The sequence below is a fragment of the Procambarus clarkii genome, chromosome 27 (genome assembly GCF_040958095.1).
Source record: "Procambarus clarkii isolate CNS0578487 chromosome 27, FALCON_Pclarkii_2.0, whole genome shotgun sequence".
Lineage (NCBI taxonomy): Eukaryota > Metazoa > Arthropoda > Malacostraca > Decapoda > Cambaridae > Procambarus > Procambarus clarkii.
In genome coordinates this window covers 27,119,195-27,142,922 of record NC_091176.1, presented here as the reverse complement: position 1 = coordinate 27,142,922, position 23,728 = coordinate 27,119,195, and the positions used below count along the sequence as shown (strand labels likewise).

At 40.0% G+C, this 23,728-nt stretch overlaps 2 protein-coding genes across 3 annotated transcripts in view; both read right to left on the bottom strand.

Annotated features, from left to right (window-relative positions):
- LOC123762560 (whirlin) overlaps nucleotides 1-8,091 on the bottom strand; it is a 261,198-nt gene extending 253,107 nt beyond the window's left edge. The window contains exons 1-2 of the mRNA XM_069332492.1: nucleotides 7,982-8,091; nucleotides 7,162-7,262 (exon numbers count right to left, since the gene is read on the bottom strand). The gene's annotated coding sequence lies outside the window, so the exon portion shown is untranslated. The remainder of the gene's footprint in view (nucleotides 1-7,161; nucleotides 7,263-7,981) is intronic.
- A 5,065-nt stretch (nucleotides 8,092-13,156) lies between these two features.
- LOC123762562 (uncharacterized) overlaps nucleotides 13,157-23,728 on the bottom strand; it is a 70,194-nt gene continuing 59,622 nt past the window's right edge. For both annotated transcript variants that reach the window (XM_069332488.1, XM_045749094.2), the window contains exons 5-7: nucleotides 21,925-22,041; nucleotides 20,552-20,652; nucleotides 13,157-15,374 (exon numbers count right to left, since the gene is read on the bottom strand). In XM_069332488.1, coding sequence (XP_069188589.1) covers nucleotides 14,124-15,374; nucleotides 20,552-20,652; nucleotides 21,925-22,041 — 1,469 coding nt within the window. In that variant the 3' untranslated portion in view covers nucleotides 13,157-14,123. The remainder of the gene's footprint in view (nucleotides 15,375-20,551; nucleotides 20,653-21,924; nucleotides 22,042-23,728) is intronic.

Genomic DNA, 23,728 nt, shown 5'->3' with positions numbered 1-23,728 from the left:
TAACTGAATGTTTAAACTAAGATATTTAGAACCGAGGAGAGCCTCAACTAAAATAATATATTGTATGGCAAAAAAAAAAAGTTTAATATAGATTAAAGTTATGAATAACGTGTACTTGATAACAACAGTGTGTGTATAGAATATACTATTTATTAATTAAAAAAAAAATTAACTGAATGAATTATAAGCAATGCATTAACTGACAATATAATGTTTTAAGCACTATAATATCCTCTAGCATAATACAAATTATAAAACTTAATAGATCTTAAGATCTTATTATCTTAATAGACCGGCTGCACCCCCCCCCCCCCCATTACTATTTGGAACGACCCTATGAAAAAATTATTCTGAAACAATTTTGAAGTAAATATTTTAAAATGTTCAAAAAGTCTGACACGTGTCACTGAAGGCAAGACCATTAATCACTTAGGATTTATTCAGATTTAACGATGCTTCCCTATTAATAATCAAATCTACTTTGCAGACGCTGTAGTTAAGAATTAATGTTAGAGGTGAGGCACCTGACGACTGCAAGTTCAAGTCGGGTAGACTCTTAATTACCCGCTGCTGTCTTCTCTCTGTGTTCTTAAGAATGTCCTGTGTCTTGATAGCCTAAATGAGCTTATTAAGGAATCATGGGTTATCTCAGACAAATAGCAGGTTACCATGACCAGCTTCTGGTAGGGAACTATGACCAGCTAGCAGAGAACCGTGACCAACTGGCAAGTACCGTGACCAGCTGGCAAGTACCGTGACCAGCTGGCAAGTACCGTGACCAGCTATTGGGGGGGGTAAGAGGCTACACAGATATAATAATTAGGCTAACCTATAATAGGCTACACAGATATAATACTTATATTAGGACAAACACCCCTTAAGGTTACAGGAGATGCCCCTTATAAATGAGTACACTGTATCGAGTACTGTAAATACCGTCAATGTACTCTCCGTGTCTCTGTATAAAGCAAACTCTCTTAAAACATTGTTCTACTCTCTTAAAACATTGTTCTGGTCACTTTGCATTTCACGAATTGTCAGTAAAAGCATTGCAGTGATATATATATCTATTATCATTATATAGAAGCTATCAAAGTTAAAACTATTAATATATAGCCTCTCTGGCCTTTGATATTGAGACGCTTAATTGGCTGTTGGACAATACATAATACGAGACTCGGTATCATCTTTATCTCAAGTGTACATATTGATATTTATATACCCCTTTACACTCATAATAATGTTTTCTTCCACTCAGATTTTTTATTTGATTTATTTTGTTCCCATGTCAACAAAATACATATAAAAACACGATGATATATGGAATAGAATTTGGAAATTATGAAAACTCAAACTTTCAGTGTTAAAATTGGTAAAAAAAATATACGTGATTCTTGACTGTTTTTTTTCCATGAATTTGTCAAGTTTTATAAAAATGTATTCCCAGTGACGATGAAATATAACTTGTTTTTATATAGATATATTTTGATGGCTAACTGTGTTGCATATGTGTACGGGATATGTGATGTGAAATGTATAGGAATTATTTGTCAGAAAAGAAGTTTAAATTTTTTTACATTAGTCAAAATGTTTTCATATGGTATTGGACAATCTTTCCTGTTTCATATAATCATATATTTATTGTTTACTGTGTGTCCCATTCTTGTTTTTTCTTTGTAAATGGTATTGAGATTAATAATCAACCTTTTTGGTGTTGTATTTTCCAAATGATTTAAGCAATTAATGTTAATTGTAACAGAGATCTGGGAGAGAAATGCCCATACCAGAATAAATGTCACAAAACGGAAATTTCAAAAAACACAATTTACTAAAACTTCGCCAATCATAATCAGATTGTTTTCATTATTTCTCGGGAATTTTAATTTGCTTTATGCATAAAGCTAGAGATCCTGATGGTCTCAATGGACACATAATTGTTTATTATTCCATATTTGGTGCTCAAGAAACTGGGTATATCAAGGAAAATTGTATATTTTTCATTATTAAATGGGCATTTCTGTCCCCTTCCTCTCAAAGACATGATGGCTACTTTTTTTTGGATAATTGCTGAAGGTCTTGCATTTTTAACCAAAAGAATAATAAAATCATCACTCATATACAAAACTTTTCTCCTATGTTTTCTTCTCCCAGCACAAAAGCACAAAAAGCAGCCACAGCTGCACGAGGAACATAAATTCTAATACTAGGGGATTTTATCCACAGGAAAATAGACTGGATAAATAAGGACTCACCCCCACGTGGGTGATGAAACAAGGAGAGCCAAACTGGTACATATGGCTGACAAACACTTCTTGTTTCGTCCTATGCACCACACAGGACAATGGCAAACATCATAACATCGTTTAGAAACCTAAATCACACCTTCAAAGTAAAATCATTACAACATTTGTTAGACCAATGATAAGATATGCATCACCGGCATGAAACTCGCACCTTGTGAAGCATAAGGCCAAAAGTGAAAAAGTACAAGAGTTTGCAACGAGATTGTTGCCGGAGCTAAGAGGGTTAAGCTACGAAGGTAGACTAATGGAACTAAATCTCACAACCCTAGACGACAGAAGGAGCAGAGGGGGTATGATCACAACATACAAGATACCGAGGAGAATATATACGGTGGACAATGATAGATAGAGAAAAAGTAGGACAAGAGGACACAGGCGGAAGCTGGAAACCCAGATGAGTCGAAGGAACGTAAGGAGGCACTCGTATCCTGTACGGGTATTTAACAAGTGGAATGACCTAAAAATCTAAATGAAGTTAAACAAGCTAACTCCACTGACTTTAAGGTCAGATTCCACAAAGAATTTGAACGCCAGAACAGTTCAATTGTTACGCAACAGGTACAAGGGGCTTAAAGAGCTAGGCATGATAGGTAAGTACTTCCTCCCCCAAAAAAAAGAGCAAGACGAGAGGAGAGCCGAGCAAAACAATAAATAGCTAAGATTAGCCTCACAACAAAACGAAAGAGAAATGTGACAAAGAAAACGTTAAAACAGGGTACCCTTAAAGAAAAGAACGCGCAACCTGAATAAAATTACAAAAGGAACAAACAGGCGAAAGATCATACGTATAGAGATCCGAACCCTGATACGAAGATAAATTAGAAGAGAAAATGTGTCGAAGAAATATATACGAGACTAATTAAAAAGTAACTCCAAACAAAAAAAATAAACGATATCCGGAAGATGGGCCGGCGAAAGCTAATGTTTATTTATTTATTTATTTATTTATTTATTTATTTATTTATTTATTTATTTATTTATTTATATACAAGAAGGTACATTGGGTTTGTGAGAATACATTGGATAGTACAGTGTTTACATTCTTGTAAAGCCACTAGTACGCACAGCGTTTCGGGCAGGTCCTTAATCTAACAGATAATTATAAGTAGGTAATTTCTATCAGAATGGATAAATGATAAAGATACATTGCAAGAGAAAAATGAGATGAGAGAGCTTAGTAAGCATATTAAAGCACATTGTTATATTAAAGCTCTGATTGATTACATTGACAGCTGGATTAGTAATTTAAACAAGATTAATAGACACCATACAGCAGATTGACTGCACATATAAGACAGCAATGATCACAATGGTAAAGATGTTCAGATTGGGTACATAAAGATTGGGAGACTGGGTAGCAATAGATACAGATAAACAAGATTAATAAACACCATACAGCAGATTGGCAGCACATATAAGAAGACAGCAATGATCACAATGGTAAAGATGTTCAAATTGGGAACATAAAGGTTGGGAGATTGGGTAGCAATAGATACAGTGCAATTTTAAGGCAAAAAGTGAAAAACTATGAAGATGAAATTAGGTACTTTTTAGTATTGATTTTGAATGATGTAAAAGTTGGACAGCTTTTCAATTCAATAGGGAGTGAGTTCCATAAACTGGGTCCCTTTATTTGCATAGAGTGTTTACACAGATTAAGTTTAACTCTGGGGATATCAAAGAGATATTTATTTCTGGTGTGGTGATAATGGGTCCTATTACATCTGTCCAGGAAGAGTTTCAGGGCAGGATTTGCATTTAAGAACAGGGTTTTGTAAATGTAGTTGACACAAGAGAATTTATGGAGTGAGATTATGTTTAGCATGTTTAGGGAGTTAAACAAGGGGGCTGAGTGTTGTCTGAAAGCAGAATTTGATATTATTCTGATAGCAGATTTTTGCTGGGTGATGATGGACTTGAGGTGGTTTGCAGTGGTTGAACCCCATGCACAGATACCATAGTTGAGATAGGGATAGATTAGTGCATAATATAGAGAGATGAGAGCAGAGTTAGGTATGTTTGACAATGTATGGCGAACTGAAGAAAAGGCTTCACAACAGAACAAGTATGCCTTACAAGTAAGAGTAAGGCATACGTAAAGAGTAAGAGCAAAGAGCAAATCCTGGAAGCCATACTTATAAGATAAAAAAAATACCCACCTTAAAATATACAAAATATCGACCACTTCCTTGCCAACACCCAGACCCAGACCTTACCAACATCACTCTATAGTGACGTCTCTCTGCCCACCGAAAGTACCAGTTTTACCCAATGCTTGAGTGGCCCTATCACTTTACCTTATGCTCTATTGCCCTCATCACCTTACCCCATACTTCTTCGACACTTCTACGTGTGTATTTAATCCAAAATTGTACCTTAGGTATTCATTCTTTGCCGGAAGATGTTCCAGAGAGGAACGAAACGTTGTAGAAAATAAATGCCTTAATAATTACTAAGAGTTCCTTTACCATGAATTATTTGGGTAACTCGACTGTTCTTAATACCAATACTAAGAAAATAGAAGCATAGAAAGCTTTCACTATAAAATCAATAATGCCAGTAATGCTGTCCTTACCACGAAGATGCTTAATATTAGGAAAGAACTTCTTATTCCAAGCGTCTTTGATCGTCTTGCCGATATTAACGTTTTAATTGGCATCAAAACAAACTTACCTCAACCTTTCTTAAAAGCCCTCCAGATCATCTTTATAGAATGTCTCTTTCAACGCTAATGACTGAAACTGCGCCTAATATATTCACGATCTGTACCTAGAAAGCAACAACGGCACTTTCCTACAACTTGGGAGAATTTCCTTACAAATTATAATTCCGCTCTTCCCGCCCAAGAAGCAATTAAAAGAAGCCAAAACTTCGTCTTGTAGCAATGCTCAACGCCTTAAGCCAGACCGATAGCTCAGAGAGTTAGTTTAGTTCATTTATTATCCACACCATACCCATCATGTGGGCGGTGTTGGAAACGTTTACAGAGTCATATAATGAACTCAGGAACTGCACCCCAAAAATTTGTTTAGCTAAGAAAGTTAGTCATCATAAGCTAGTTACACGGTTTAATGTATATTGTTAATATATCAGCAAACGGTTTGAGAACGATCACAAGTACAGTCTCTAAGCTAAGTAGCTTACATATACGGAGTGTTAGTTTCATAATTGAATTACCTATCATGTACACACACCTCCGTTCCTTAGGCAGCGGTGAAAACGTTGTAATTGCTCACGTTCACTTCCTACAGTTAGCTAACTGGGGATAATTGGTTACAATTTCTGCTAGTAAATCACTTTGAATGAAATATGTACACATTTCTTGAACAGTTATTACAGAGCATTCTCTTAACCCACGTATCTTTTCGCACTCCACCATATAGTGACGGAAGGTCCTTCAAGACGTGAGGTGCCAGAGAGCGGCAGTTATAAAGAAAGTTATATGTACAATGAATGTACATTGACATCCACCAATACACCACTTAATGGTGTATGTCAATGTACAGGGGCCAGATGTACAGGGTACACGAAGCAGTTACGCAAGTACTTACGAACGTGTACATCTTTCCTCAATCTTTGAAGCCTTTGGTTACATTTATTAAGCAGTTTACAAGCATGAAACCTTCCCAATCAACTGTTATTATTGTTATAAACAGCCTCCTGGTATTTCGGAGCTCATTAACTGTTTAATAATTGTAAACAAAGCCGCCAAAGATTGACAAAAGATGTACAGGTTCGTAAGTATTTGCGTAACTGCTTCGTGAATCTGGTCCCTGGTGAGTATTATCCACGCCTACCGAGAGCAAGACCACACAACACTAGGCCAAGCCGCCCCATCATGGCAAGGTACCCACAATGAGGAGTAAAGCAGAGAGAAAAAGGGAAGCCTAAACCAAGAGACAAACACTTATCCTAAACTATACCTAGCCTAATACAGTATAAATATTTCTACAATATTAAGCAACGGATAGGTTAAGTTAGCTGTAGGAGAGGTAAGTAATGTTTAGAATAGATTGGTCCTGGATAGTTATTGTGATACGTTGCTTTTTTTCTATAATTTTCAATAGCACAATTTGTGAAGAAGATATGTGCTCAAGTCCATACCGTGACAATACAATATTGGCGCTATATGTGCTGTCTCACTGTAGGGAAGAATGTATTGATACAGAGTGTATGAGCGTCCGTACCTGTAGTATGGTGTATCAACTGTCCCTCGATGAGCTGTCAACACAACTTACCTGGAAGGAAATCATTTATTAATAAAGGTGTACATGTTTACCGATCCCAGCGTCAAACGCTGTTGTATTTACTGAAATGTATTTACCTTGTGTTGGCTCCCCACCGCTGCTAACATGTTGCCTGCTTAAGAATTTAAGAACAGTACCTCCACGTTGGCACAAATGCACAGTATTAAGATAAGAGAGATATTTTATGTGACTTAAGAGAAAGAAGTGACCTTTTAAGCACACATATCCTGGCAGCTGAAAGAAAAAGAGCACTTGACGTCATATAGTATTCAAACATTGCGGAAATTGATGCATTTCGTATCTACACTTTTTGTTACTGTTTTGGCCAGAATGTGTTGTTTGAGGTTACGTTACCCAAACACCACCCCTTGCCCCATGGACCTGCATACAAAAGGTAAACCTACTGCCGAGCATTATGATAGTATACCGGTGAACCTATCATACTGTATCATTACACAAGTTTGCTGCACTTCTCATCTATAATAGCGACTCGGCTGTAGCTTAAAGCTGTACTTGAGAAAACGCACAAACTTTTAAATCAACTATAATAAATTTAATAAGCTCCTTGCAGTGTGAGGCAGGAGGTGTCAGGTGGTGGGTGAGTTGCCCACCTTGGCATGGTGGAAGATGATACCTGAAGGTGTAGCTAGGTGCTATGTTTGCACACCATCCTGCCTGGAGTCGCCGCTAGGCGCTGTGCCTACACATCATCCTGAAATAGAAAAAAAACGAATTAATCACACGTTGTAATAACTATCCAGTTAACTAAAGAAGGTATCAAATTATTGGGAACTAAAAAAAATGTCAGACAATAATAGACTAACATATTTTTGCTTCTAATTGATTTTTGTAATGTTCAAAGGAAAGTTACAGATGTTCTATCGCTACTACAAGAATACACAATAATAAAGATCGCGTCCCTATTGTTACAAACATTAGTAGGTTGTTCACCATAAAAACCAGTGTGAAGGTAGAGAGAGCAGGTGCTGACCTGCTGGCGAGTCCTTTACTGGCTAAAACGATAATTCAGCCAGTTTGAGTGCGCTTCAACACTGCATTTAGGTTCAACTCGTTGCCTGAGGTCTCGGATCACCAGAGAGGTGAGGCGAGGTTCGTTAACTGTTCGGGGGTGAGCGTCCCAGGTGACCTAGGTTTGGCTTTGGATAGGTTGTGGTTTACCTAGCTTGGGAACCGACGCTCAGATAGGTTTAGATATTTTGTTCTTTTTCTTGATGTTGCCTAAGGGTTGCCGCACTTCAGGTAAGTTATTATCCGAATACGGGTCAGCCTCGTGCCCATAGTTCAAAAGTTGGAAAGAGACATAACTTAGGTTAGGGTGATCACAGTGCCAGTGTAATGGCCCATCCTTAAGGTTCCTCCCTTAACTCTGAACCTTAAAAGAGTGCTTGGTGTCTTCCACTTCATACTAACCTTATTCACATTTCCTCAGTCATCTGCGCTAACACTTCACGGTCAACTTTTCACCCGTTGTATCGCACATTCGTTATTTATATCCACATTCACGGAGCGTCCACGCGGCCCCGCCAGGAGATCTTTGTTGACATGGCGGGTCCTTCTGGGTAATAATGACGTCATCAGACGCGCCTCTCTGCTCTAGCATGTTTATGTGTAGTTTGTCTCGTCTTGTTATCGGAAAGATCGCAGTTTAAGCAATATTATAATTTATTTTATTTTAATGTATTTTGTCGGGGGGTAACATAAATCAATGTATTAAGAAGTGATCCGTGAATGAAACTTCAATTACATCATAACTCTTTGAATCCCGTTTTCTCTCCGCAATTTAATTCTCTAAATTCGCATATATTTTCTTATTTTAGATATATTAATGATGAAGCTATAAAAATATTTGTATTAAAACGAATATTTGCTCGTTTAAATTAGTTTATATAAATCAACAAGAGAAAACGGAGTTTGATTCGTTCTGATGTGAATGAAACTTTATTCACGGAGCCCCATTTTCCCTTGATTTATGATATTAAAAGTCATATCTACGCCTCAACGAAATACAATTATAGGAAATAAAATATAAAATTAAATGCGATCTTTCCGATGCCATAACGGTTCACTGAAGAGAAACTAGACACCGTGAAACTCATCGTGTTAACTGAGAGGTATGAGCTACGAGGAAAGGCTGAAGGAGCTGAACCTCACGTCCCTGGAAAACAGAAGGGTAAGGGGAAACATGATAACCACCTACAAAATTCTCAGGGGAATTGACAGGGTCGATAAAGACAAACTCTTTAGCATGGGTGGAACACGAACTAGGGGACACAGGTGGAAACTTATACCCAAACGAACCACAGAGGCATTAGAAAGAATGTTTTTCAGTGTCAGAGTAGTTAACAAATGGAATACACTAGGAAGTGATGTGGTGGAGGCTGATTCCATACACAGTTTCAAATGTAGATATGATAGAGCCCAGTAGACTCAGGAACCTGTACACCAGTTGATTGACAGTTGAGAGGCGGGACCAAAGAGACAAAGCTCAACCCCCGCAAGCACAACTAGGTAAGTAAACTAACATGCAAGAGCAGAGAGGCGCGTCTGATGACGTCATTATTACCCAGAAGGACCCGCCATGTCAACAAAGATCTCCTGGCGGGGCCGCGTGGACGCTCCGTGTATGTGGATATAAATAGTGAATGTGCGATACAACGTGTGAAAAGTTGACCGTGAAGTGTTAGCGCAGATGACTGAGGAAATATGAATGAGGTCAGTATGACGTCGAAGACACCTTTTATGTTCGAATTGTTCTCAATCGTGTCACATTTCAGATAGAAGAAAAAGTGGGTCCTAACCTATATGGGTTTATGCACAAGTGTTGTACACAAACATGTTTAGCTGAATGTTTTGTACACTCCTAGAATAGGACACAAACAGCTGTCAGATTTCGATATAGCAAATGGCTAAATAATATTAGAGCAACTTGCTGAATTTGGAATCATAGGTAATCTTCTGAGTTGGATAAAGAGCTACCTATTCATCAGGCGTGCTAGTGTCCTATTTAAAGGAGTTAAAAGTACAAGAACAGATGCATTCGAACTAGGCACACCTCAAGGTGGTGTCCTAGGCTTTTAAATATATTTATGCACAAACTTATCCATACATACCTGTACAACCTACGGAAACTGTTATATGTTATGCTGATGATATTTGTATTATGGCACACAGTAAACCAAGGCTACAAGTGTTACTTGGTGCATTCTCCAAGAAAGTAGTAGAATGTAGCCTCATAATCACTGTTGATAAAACAAGGGTTCTTATTCCCCATTCTCTTCAAGTTAACTATACTATTAATGGAGTTCCCGTGGAGACTTGTGAGTCTTATACATATCTTGGAGTCAGGTTAATGATACAAATAGCATCAGTTACCTTCGAACAAAAACAAAAGAGCGTCTTAAACCTCTCAAAACACTTGTGGACAAAGGATTTAGCATTAACATAAAATATCCTCATAGTTTTTATATTGCCTGTATACTTTCTGTTGATTATTATGCCTTGCATCTTCTTAATTTTTCTCCTAAACAACTTCAAGGCCTAGATGTACAAAATGATGCCATTCGCATCATCCTGGGTTGTCCTAGAACTGTCAGAACTGTTAACATGAGAAAGGAACTAAGATGACCTTCTATTTACGAGAGATTAGTTCTACTTAATACTGTTTTGTGCCAAAATTTTGAAAAATAATGTTCCTTCCAGCTCTATTAAAATTAAATTCAGATCCATTCTAAACAATTCTGACTGTTTCCTCAATCCGCCGCAAAAAGTTCCTTACAGTGTGTGGCTCAGTTGTTGTGCCTATAATCTTCTGAAACTGAATGTGTCTCTTAATACTGATAAAACTGTTCACTATATTCCCCCTTGGAAAGATGTGCAGGTCTCTATACATTATACACCCATCAGTGTAAAACAAATATATAACACAAACTATGTATAATGTATAACACTAGATGTATAACACTAGAAGGTATTGACAGTCCTCTTCAAAATCTCAAACCAACTGAATCCTATGCCTTTACTGATGGTTCTGTGCAATTAGGAACTGGTAGAACAGGTTATGCATGTGTAGTATATAAAGGGAATGAAATAATCATGTCTAATACACAGAGATTGAACGACTGGGCAAGCATGACACAGACTGAGCTATTGGGTTTAGCCACTGAGTACCTTAACCTTATTAGTGGTAAGGTACCTGAGTACCTTACCACTAATTTAGCCACTGAGTACTTTAAGCTCAATGGTGATGGAGTAATATTTTATAATAAGTAATAAGTGGAGTAATAATGTGCTCTGCAGTCCTTAAATAACCCATCACAATTTATGTCTGAAGTAATTTGTAATATTAAATGAAATATAATTTTTGCCAATGATGATAATAACTATTGTCTAAAATTTGTGTGGATCCCATCCCATGTTGGAGGTGAAAAACATGACTTTGTAGATCGGTTGGCCAACAGAGGTTTGCAGGAAAGAAAACACTGATAATCACTTTGGACTATCTAATGCAATTACTAGAAACATAAAAATTAAAGAAATTACTTCAGATTTAGAAGAACTAAGAAATGCCCAGAAACCTGAAAGCTGCATTATTAAAAGCTATGCTATGACAAGTTTTGTAATACAATAATACTGTATGTATTTGTATGGTCAGCACAGTAACCGGACCAAGCAATGTGATGTACTCATTGCATGAATTCGCCTTGGCTATAGACACATCTGGCAGGTTAGTGAGGCTGAGCCACTACCAGAATACTCAGATTGTAAATTATGTGACAAACCTTTAATGCATTCATTAGAACACAATATTGTTGAATGTGAAACCGTAAAAGACTTTAGACCTCCTGGCCTCTTGTACCACCAACTGTGTAACTATTTCATTGACTCAGGTGTTCTGGACGACATCCTAACAATTTATCCTAAATTTACTTGTCCATTTTAATGAATGAAGAATAATTTTATTTATATTATTTTTAAGTTGCATCTCTTACGAACCCATCCCTGCCCTTGTGTGGCAGTGCACAATAGAAAGTTGTATTTATATATTCGTACATTGAAACATTGATTGTAACCATGATATATATGTGCTTCAGCCTAAAGTTCAGACTTATTATCTTGTGTTTGATCCTCTGTCCTGTGTACTCACCTAGTTGTGCTTGTGGGGATTGAGCTCTGGCTCTTTGGTCCCGCCTCTCAACGGTCAGTCAACTAATGTACAGGTTCCTGAGCCTACTGGGCTCTATCATATCTACATTTGAAACTGTGTATGGTGCCAGCCTCCACCACATCACTGCCTAATGCATTCCATTTGTCTACTACTCTGACACCGAAAAAATTCTTTCTAACGTCTCTATGGCTCATTTGGGCACTCAATTTCCACCTGTGTCCCCTAGTGCGTGTGCCACTTGTGTTAAATAGTCTGTCCTTATCTCCCCTATCAATTCCTCTGAGAATCTTGTATGTGGTGATCATGTCCCCCTCTAACTCTTCTGTTCACTGTGTGTGACAGTGAATACCAGCATTATCCTCACTCTAATAAGCCTTAATTTAATTCCTCAGATTAGGCAAAATTGTAATTATTTTTTGTCAATAAAGATGTTAATAATAATAATTTTATGTTCAGACTTGTTGTCTAGCGCTGGGCATCCGGGCCATCATTACGTTATTGTTCTTGCATAATGGTTTTTTTTATATTAAATGTGGAAATTTTCATTGGAATAAACGTCGATTAAATTAATTAATTAATTGTGAGGGGGGAAAGCGCCAAGTCATTACGACTTTATAGCACTTGGATGGGGTAAGGATAAGGATTTGGGATGGGACGTGATGAAGAAATGGTGCCCAACCACTTTGACGGTTGGGAATTGAACGCCGACCTGCATGAAGCGATAACTTCATGCATAAGATCCTATACCCTCCTGCCATTCCCCCATACTCTCCCTAGGCTGAGCAGACGTCTTGCTTTAGTGCACCGTTCCTCCGTACTGCTACGTTAATATGTCATTTTTAGGGGCCAGGAAATAATTATCATTCATAATGAGTCCTTAAAAATAATTTTCAATCATATTATTCACAATAGATCTTCGAAAGGAAATCAATAGTCATCGATTTAATTAATCAAAAAGAAATCACTTGTCATCAAATCAATCACATCTAGTTCAAGATTATATGAACATTGAAACCCAAAAATATGTGCATGATAATAGACTAAAATAATAGGCTTTTGTCCTATGGTGGACGATTGTGAAGCTGCGCAGTCGACTCCCACACACATAGCTGGAGTTATTACTCGGGTGAGTGAGAGTGTTGTACTGTAGCACAGTTGGTGGAGAACTTAAAGAAGTTATTTAGGAATATAAGGGATGATTTATTAGGTGTATAGCAGTCTGTAATTGGTGTGGAACAAGGCTAATACATCCTTTACTCTTCAACCATCACGCGTGTAATCCAAGCCTAGTCCACTGAGGCAAGTTTATGCTTCAACACGATTCCTGATTTCTTATTCATTATTCCTTTTATATGTTAGTTGTATTTGATTATAGCGTTATCCAATACAATGAAGTGACCAATAAAACATGTGCATTATATCATTCTAAATATTTTATTGATAAAATGTTTATATACATATGGAAAGGCCAACAACGATTACAAAATAAAACATCACAAGTTCATCAGTTCAGTTGTCATGTTCAATACTACTTGCACGTTAATAAAGATTATATCCTCAGGCACTGTATTTGTCAGATTGATGTTGACGTTAATCATTGAGTTGATCGATGTAACTCAGAAACAAAATTAAGGTATAATTAATGATTTTATGACTGAAGACATTCACGGCAACATTTCGAATTTTACCTAACTTTTAAAACAAGCAGTTTTGTTTCTGATTAACAACAGACGCGCGCCCAGCGCACGGTGTGTGCGCTGCCTCACGCACACGAGAAATACTTATTAAACACTTGTAAGCTCAAGTAAAATGAACATGAAAAACTTCCCTATGAAGTCAAACTACGTTTGGTGATGATAGTGTCCTTTTTGTTTCCGTGAAGCATACACAACTAGAGCACCCAGGCATGCAGAGACCTGCTCCACACACGGGTAAATCAACATTTAATCAGACTAATACAATTATTCTATTAAAATACAACAAAGAATGAAATGATATGAAATAATAGAGATCAGTGCCATTAGCATGAGGAACAGACCGATAAAGGGGAAAAAAAAGTTGGAAAACTCTACTCACTATTCAATAAGTTCCATACATGGGGTAATGTTACATTATCCTTCAGGATCCATTACCAGAGACGCCAGGCAGCGCTAAACCTTCATCCTGACCTGACCGAGACAGAGGTAGTGAAGGGGTCGAGACAGACCCGCAAAAAAAAACCATCTCTCTAGTTCGCGTTATGGAATTTTATTTCACAAACAACTTTCGTTTCCTCTCATGACTCAAAACATGGACTAGCACAGAGACTGAGTGTATATACATATATTTTAACAGGTTCTACACGATGAGACAAGGTGGGTTATGGTGATTTGGTTTAAGAGTGTTATGTTAAAACATTGCTAACATTGGATCTTTCTCATCTACAGTCAAGGACGACGATTCATATTTACTCGGTTGTGGGTCAACGTCCTCCAAAACATCTTGTATATTTTTAGGTTGTCTGTAATGATGTTTGTGTTCGCTGTCATCGGCCTCGCTACTGGTTTTTGACACTTCTCTGTTCGAGTTTTCTGGCATCTGTTGCGCTTTTGTTTTATCATTCGTTTTTACATTAGCATCTGTTTCATTTTTATTTTCTGAAGTAACACTGGAATTGTCTGACTTTGGACTAGCAACAACTTGATGGACCTGTTCAGATGCAAAACCGCTTCCGTAAAACGTGCCATCATCCAAAAATGGTTGTTCTCCTGCATTACCTTTCCGAACAGCAAATTCAGAAAAGTCCCTGAAGTTAGAGAAAAAATCGTCCACGTAATTATTAGTGTGGGGGGCACTGTGAGGGCCAGGGAAGGCCAGGTAGGCGTCATCCAGAAGATGGTCATACTCGGGCTGGAAGCCGTTAGGGTCATCATCGTCGTAGAACGTTCCACCGCGCAGGATTTCAAAGTTGCCAGAACCGAGTAGTGAATTGTCGAGGTTTTCGTGTTCTTGTTCCCGGTGGAAGGGCTTTCGAAGGCCCTCTCGCATGCCTGAACCGTGGAAAGAGTTGCGGAGGTCTCTAAGTGATGCCTGCTCCCTCTGGTTCTCTCGGTACCCTGGCCCACGAGGGAGGAACCTCCCACCTCTTGCCCCTGGGGCTCTTGCGGGGACGGGAGCGGATGGGAAGAACGCTGGGTGCAGTGGTGGCAGGACAGGAATAGGATGGCCGTTAAATGAAGGATAAAAACTCTGGCCGTCAGGAATTATAATGTCATCCTCGGGCGTGTGCACTTCAACTTTGTCTTCCTCAACCTTGAAATCCGAGGAATACTGAATAGGAAGATACCTCGCATTCTGGAGGCGTGCCGGGCTCCTTGCTGCTTGGGATGTCTCCTCTCTCCGGAAATTAGGGAACCGAAGAGATTCGAAATAGACGGGAAGTTCGGAATGGTCCCCTTGACTATCACTCTCCACCTCAAACTGCCGTGGGTTTCGACTGTGTGGAATCTGAGGCTCAACCTGAACCCGGTGGACGCGCTTGTGAGGGACGTTGGACTGATCGCTGGGGTCGGGTTCCCCAGCTCTCCTGCGGACCCGGGTCTGAACTTCATCACTCACTCTCGCCAGGTTTGGCCTGCGCTGCGTCTCGCTGAGTACTGCCTGTTGGGAGTCAGCAAAATGAAAGAGATTATTTATTTATTACTTTAAGAAGATATTTGTCATCTTTTGTGAAGAAACTTTCATACTGATTCAACTCTCATTAGTGGAACTAGATGATGATGAGAGGAAAAGGTATACGGAGAGCAAGTAACAATTAAGGGAAACTGTTGTTAAATACACGAATATACACTTGGATTAAATACCCTCACTGTATATCCACACAAATGTAAAATATTAGCATACGTCGGTACAGTGTGGGGTCGCTGGGTGAGGTGCACCTTGCTCAGTCCTCAATACTGGAAAGGCAAACTATTTGGCACACCTTTGACATGTCACAGTTGATGCACAATACACGTGGCACAATACACAGGCATATACAAATACATGTGCCAAAGTATATACACTCGAACGTACCATCATGCATAAGCACATGGATTATCATACACTGAGCTCACACTGACGCACACATGCGTACGGGGGGAAAGCACACACACACACACACACACACGCACACACACACACACACACACACACGCACACACACACGCACACACACACACACACGCACACACATACACACACACACACACACGCACACACACACACACACGCACACACACACACACACACACACACACACACACACACACACACACACACACACACACACACACACACACACACACACACACACACACACACACACACACACGCACACACACACACACACACACACACACACACACACACACACACATTCTCCATTCATATTGATTAACCAGTGCCAGTATAAATTTGTATCTATTAACTATTATCTATTTAAATAACTGAAGGTACGCAAGAAAAAGAAAGTTCTTTTGTCAGCGTGGCAGAAAAAGAAAGTTTTCAATGCAATATTTGCAGAAAAGGTTCTTACAATAGCACGGAAGATAATACAAAGTTTCCTTGGTCATTATAACCAGAGAGAAAGTTCACTCTTTAGTATGCCATAGAAAGTTCAGTCATGATATTTTATCATAGTTTTATATTATGCATATTGTTATAGAAACAATGTGTACTGTGACTACCAAGTCATAGTAACTATATCCTCGTGTCTACAGTGTCATAGTATTTATGGCAGTTAATCCAGAGAAAGGTAAGTGGTTAAGCCAGAGAACGTTTAGTCCATTAAGCCAAAGAAAGTTTATAGTCTCTTATGCCAGAGAAAGTTTAATTGTTAAGCCAGGGAAAGTTTAGTAATTAAGCCAATGAAAGTGTTGAATTGTCATTAAGCCCGAGAAAATTTAATCGTTAAGCCAAAGAAAGTTTAGGCATTAAACCAGAGAGAGTTTAGGCATTAAACCGGAGAAAGTTTAGGCATTAAACCAGAGAGAGTTTAGGCATTAAACCAGAGAAAGTTTAGGCATTAAACCAGAGAGAGTTTAGGCATTAAACCAGGGAAAGTTTAGGCATTAAGCCAGAAAAAGTTCAGTAATTAAGCTATAAGATAGTGGCATTTTGTGTACCCAAGGCTAGAGACCAGACGCTTGGGGCTAGTCTCATCCAACTCTCACACATGAACCATGTGGGATAGGGTAGTGCCTATCACCACACGGGGGTTGGCCACAGTGCCATTCTTTAAGAAATACCGGCAACTAAACCGACCCCCACCCACTTAGGTGGAATAGTCATGAGGTAAAACCTGAAATTGGGTGTGCTGTCCGTAGACTTATTCTGCAGTTTAAGTGCTTCTTTATATAATTTTAATGAGAAAGAGAGAGAGAGACGGGTGAATCTTGTGAGGTGTTGAGTGAGTGTTGGGCTTTTAGACTTGCTGACGTGTTGCCACGATCTTGATGAGGTATTTCTTCGGCTTGGAATGTGTGTTGCGCCGGCATTGGTGAGGTGTTTCGACTGTTTTAATGTGGTATTGCGTCAGTATGTAAAGTGTTGCGTAACTCATGGCGAAATGCTTTGTTCACAAGAAACGGCGACCACAGTGTTGAAATACACCTAGGCAGCTTAGGTTAGGCTGGGTTAGGTTAGGTAAAGTTAGGTTAGGTTAGGTTAGGTTGGGTTAGGTTGGGTTAGGTTAGGTTAGGTTGGGTTAGGTTAGGTTAGGTTAGAAATATTCGAACGTCTTCTGTTGTGTATCGTGTGTAAAGTATTGTTCACTCATTCAGTGATCTTGGCGGCTGGGTTAACGAGCATTTGGCCTTTGTTTATGAGGACGAGCGGATTATTTTTGAGGACTGACTGATTATTTACGAGTACAGGCTGTACTCGCAACTGATTATGTTTGATCTTTCATGTACAGCGATTTGCTCACTTCCTGTGTCCGGAGCCGACGTTTTGTGTCATGAGTTTTGTTTTGTCGTGGCTGTACTGAGCAAAGTAAACACAAATTCTGGTTATCGTATGAAACGGGAAGCTCCTTTTCCAAAATAGTGGAGTCCCTGTATTAAGGGATGCCTATAATGTCAGCAGTTGCGGGATCTGCTCTTGGACCTTTACATCATAAAGATCCAAGAGTTTATTGATACCAAGTTTCATTATGTGTTGGCCAATTAAAATCAATATTATTAATATTTCAATGTGCAAGCAGAGCCTTTTAAGTAGAGGACGAAGCATCGCAGCGGACAGTCAAGGAAGCGGGAGTTGAGATGGAATATTGTCCCCTGATTAGTGTCACACGAGGGTAGAGAAGCGTGAGGAACCTGAGGGGAGGCAGCGCACTCACTCACCTGTGGTCAAGTAGAGGGGTGAGGCGGTAACGTCTATTGGAACAGCTGTAAAAACCAAACAAAAGGGGAGTCAGTCAGGCCCACCGGACAAGGCAGGCCAGGCATGCGCAGGTCGGGCAGGGGTCCCCTCGTCAAGTCAGGAGTGGCGCTCGCAAATGCAAGAGAAATGTAAAAATCCGTCTTAAGATTTCTAATGTATGTGTCTCTCAAGTCTGCGTCAGGATATTTGTAAACCAACAGCTAGTAAGTACTGTTACACCCGTTAAGTCTGTTTCATTTAGTTTTGTTTCATGCATTCCGAACGCCACTCTGTTATGATCCAAACAATTAACTATTTTAGTCTATCAGTATCATGCAAATGATGACGTGAATATATATCAGTTCTGAACACACATTCATCAAATCTTAAATAACATTATTATTAACATGCTATGTAATGTTATCGTTAAAAGAGATGAGAGTGACACATGTTAGTTCCCAAGAAGGTTATGGTGCAGCAGGTGTTGCACCCGCTAGGGTGTAGAGACCCGCTGGGGACCTACCTGGCCAGGATTTCGTGGCTCAACGTCCACGCGGCCCGGTCCTCGACCAGGCCTCCTCGACGGACGGGACGACGGTGTTGGACGCCCACCTCCCCTACTGTACTCTTGCCTGAAGTTTCCTCCTACAGTGCCCTCTCTTACTTTCTTACCTCTCTCTCTCTCTCTCTCTCTCTCTCTCTCTCTCTCTCTCTCTCTCTCTCTCTCTCTCTCTCTCTCTCATTGGTTACTGTCACTTAAGATAACATTAAACACTCGAAGGTCGAGAAATGTAAGGTCGGCACACCCGTCACTACACGGGGTCACGTCGCCATACAAGGGTCAAGGGGTTATGCTGAGGTCATGTGGTTAGACAAGGTTCAAAGGGTCAGGTGTTAATAGAAGGATTCACAGAGTGGCCCCGTGGTGCTTGTATAACCACCACGACCAATAGTTATACAGTTTGCATAAGTGTATAACCCCCTAACAAGAGTCAAGGGGTTATACGGGGGTCACGTGGTTTTACAAGGAACATATAGGGGGGTCACGTGGTTATGCAAGGCTTAAGGGGTCACAGGAGTTTTTACTGGGGGTCATTATAGTGTGGATGGAGGTCTTAATAGTGAAGGTTAAATTAGGTCATTATTATAGGAAGATGTAAACACAGTTATAGTGACGGTCACAGATAATTTCAGTGGATAAGAGGGGTCACTAATGTGACGGTTTCAGGGGTCATAACAGGAGGGGTCACTAATGTGACGGTTGCAGGGGTCATAACAGGAGGGGTCACTAATGTGACGGTTGCAGGGGTCATAACAGGAGGGGTCACTAATGTGACGGTTGCAGGGGTCATAACAGAGACGGTGTTGGGGGCCACATTACCAGAGTGACGGCGGGTTATCAGAACACCCGTTAAATATATGTCGACAGGAACACTACCAATGGCAACACGTCCACGGAATGATGATCTGTGAACCCTTAAGCTACGGCGTGATGATCTGATGGGCAAGCATGCGCGGCGCAGGGAAAACTTAAAGTAAACGTTTCTCAACACACAGGGAGGGAAGCAAGCCTACCGCTACGTCCTGGTGGTGTTCCCTGGGTCACGCAAACAAAGCAAGCACACCACACACAGACACACACACACACACACACACACACACACACACACACACACACACACACACACTAAACAAACATCACACACACACACGTACAACATGCACGCTACATACACGGTGCTGAACATCCTAACCGGTTCCAGTACCTGGCCCCCCACCCAAGACTAAAGCCCCAAGACAACACATGCAGGGAACACGGAGTTTGGTTTGGGTAGGCGAAGGTCAGCACAGCAGTCGGGGCAGGCAAGCAAAATGTCGTACTGATGGTAATATAAGAGGCGTCGACAGTAGTGATTAGTGGGAGAGCGTGCAAGTGAGGTGGGTATCAATAAGGGTAGTCTAGAGGAAGTGGTGTTAGCAGGGAGTGAGTGCGACGCTAAGGGCCCCCCGCCTAAGAGTGGAGAGAACTACACAGCTACCGAAGGTGAACATTAGTGGAGAGTGGACCATACTCCGGGTCAGGGCACGAGGGCGGCCGGTACCTGTTTACGGGAAGCGTTGTGGGAGCGGGAGGGTCGAATCAGCTCGCGAATGGGGTTAAGGAACCTGCTGAAGGGGGTTTGGTTTGGTCTCTTGGGCCTTCCCCTGTGAGGCGCTGAAGGTCGAATGGGTCTGTGGTTGGTGGGGATGTGGTTTGGTGAAGGCGGTGAGTGGGGGATAGGATCAGAGTCAGGGTGCGAGGCGGCCTCTTGAGGGAATATTAATCTGAAGCCGTCCTCGCTGTCCTCAGGTGGGGAGGGAAAGACCGGCTGGAAGGAGTCAGCGTGTTGGGGCTGCTGAGCCGGGGGCTGGGGATCATCGCGGACCACACTAACCTGCTTTTGAAACTGTTCCGGTGAGAACTGTGGCTGTTCTTCGTTGATATCCGGGATCTGCACTGCTGGAAACTTGAACTCCTCCATGAAGTTACCAGCAACTGCAAAATTAGGAGCAGCATTAGACAAACACCGGGATACAATTACGAGAAATGTATCACACGCCAAAATACATAAATAACATTGAAGAGTTCTTTTACAATAATACGTAAATTACTAAAGTGCTCAGTATACACACACACACACACACACACACACACACACACACACACACACACACACACACACACACACACACACACACACACACACACACACACACACACATATATATATATATATATATATATATATATATATATATATATATATATATATATATATATATATATATATATATATATATATATCTGGTGCCCCTAGGTTCAATCTGGTGCCCCTAGGAATCACATGAGACAAGCCCATGACATTACTCTAACAAGAGAAATGTTGAACAAGAATACCTGCATAATAGACAAAACCCAAGATGCAAGAAGATTACAAATTCTTGAGGCAATTCACATAAGAATAGAGCGACCTACCGTGAACACCCAAATCACGGAACTATTTACTCTACCCACCATGAGAGTAAGGACAAGACAAGAACATATCGATGCCAACACAGAAGACAATGTCCAACATAATAGGCCAATTACACTGGATTAATCTTTGTGTTTAGATAGGAGATGCCTCGTATGGGCCAATAAGCCTTCTGCAGCCTCTATGTTTCACCTCATATTTATCCCTTATGTATCCCCCCATGTTTTCACCTTTATTGTATTATCACCTGACCCAGTGCGGGTATAAAATCAACTAGTATTGTAAGATCTGTTCACTTGAGAATGAACCATGGAGGTTCGAAACGTTGTGCAAATTATATAAATAAGTGTAATACACTCTATAGTAAATCACTTCTTTTCTTCACCTTAAAAGTACGAAAATGAGTTTTGGAGAACTCCTATTTCAATTAAGCCCTGATGCTAAGAAAATAGTTAGAGGGATAGAAGCCCTAAACCAGAACATAATAAATACAGAATATGCGGTCATATTCAATGAAACATGTTTGAAAGAAAACCTGCTGCCAGTATACACCAATATATATTATATATATATATATATATATATATATATATATATATATATATATATATATATATATATATATATATATATATATATATAATGTCAAGGAAGACAATTATTGTCCAGAAAAACGCAAGTCAGTAGTAAGAAGCAACAAGGTCAGCAGGTAGAAGGAACAATCAGCAGGTAGACAGAATAGTCAGCAGGGAGAAGGCATAGAGTCAGCAGGTAGAAGGCATAGAGACACTTACCGTCCCCTTTCTCGACGTCAGCCATTGGACCGAAGCCTCCGATGGTGTGGAAGCCTGGGAAGTTGTCGGGCTTCCCGACGATGAAGCCTTCACTGTCCTCTTTGGCAGCCTCGGCGTCTGCAAGCATCAAGCTTTAGCGTTAAACAACACATTCAGGACACAACAGGTGTGGGCACAACAGGTGTGAAGACAAATGAGAACACAGATGCTGATTGAGAAACAGATGATCAGTCTTATGTCTTTAAATTGGTCATTCTGTGTGTTACTTTCATTGTCATGTGTTACTTTCAGTCTTATGTGTTACTTTCAGTCTCATGTGTTACTTTCAGTCTTATGTGTTACTTTCATTATCAGGTGTTACTTTCAGTCTTAGGTGTTACTTTCAGTCTCATGTGTTACTTTCAGTCTCATGTGTTACTTTCATTATCAGGTGTTACTTTCAGTCTCATGTGTTACTTTCAGTCTCATGTGTTACTTTCAGTCTAAGGTGTTATTTCAATCTCGGGTGTTACTTTCAGTCTCGGGTGTTACTCTCAGTCTAAGGTGTTACTTTTAGTCTTAGGTGTTACTCTCAGTAATTAGTGTTACTTGCAGTTATAAGTGCTACTTTCAATGTTAATTACTACTTTCAGTCTTAAATATTACTTTCAGGCATAAGCGACACTTTCAGTCTTGTGTCACTTTCACTCTTAACACTTTCAGTCTTAAGTGTTACTTTAATTTTTAAGAGTTACTTTCAGTCTTAAGGGCTACTTTCGAGTCTTAAGTGCCACTCTGTCTTAAGTGTTTCTTTCAGTCTTAAGTATAACGTTTAATCGTAAGTACTGCTGTCAGTCTTCAGCGTTACGTTTGCCATATTAGCAGCAATAGGTCATGGCAGCTGTTCACTCTGTCATCCACACAAGCGAGTAGTACCTCTCGTTACTATGGAAGGACGTACAAGCGACGTACAGTTGTGTACCCCCAACAAAAGACCACCTTTGTACTAAATATCATGGAGAAGGTCCGAGAAAAAAGGCAGCCAACCAAAACTATTCTTAGACCTAGTTTAGTACCTATATATGTACTAAAGTAGGTGTAGGATGGTGTCTCCTAGGGGTGGGGATTGATTGATTGGGATTAGGGTCATAGTTACTGTTGCATTTTGTTTGGCTCGCTTGCTTGCTTGCTGCATTATTAAGATATTACAAAACGTCAACAGTTTTAAGGGAACAAAAGTGCTAATCTTGTAAAGTTCCTCCACAGTTGTTGAAGGTACTGTCATTTGTGGAGGGTTGGTGGATTTTATGAGAATAACATAAATAACTTAAGATTGATTTTCTCCGTCAGATCTGCGTCTATGTCCTTCCTGTGTGCCTGGGAAACTTTGTTTAGTAGCTCAAGTGACAACGTAGAGAGATGTAAGTGGAATTTAGGACGCGAAAAGAAAATGGAATGACAGGTAAAATTGTTTAACATACACTAATAATAAATTATTGTATTTCCACTATGGTAAACATTATAGAGAGAACTTTATAAAATGGTAAAACAATTAAGTTAAATAATCTGGTGTGCACTAATCACTACAAGGCAAGCGAGCATGAAGCTTTTGTGTAGAGATCGTTGATGGTGCGCTGAGTCAGAAAAGAGCAAGCGAGGGGTGATATTTATTAAAAATGACACTTGATGTGATTATTTGTGACAGTAGGTCCTGTGGTTTTGTAGTCCAACGAAAAGTCAGGTCGTGCCCGCGCTACTGTGTCGAAAAGTGCTGGTAGTATCAGGCGTCAGCGGTGTCGTGCGCGGTAGATTGCGTCAAGTGAAG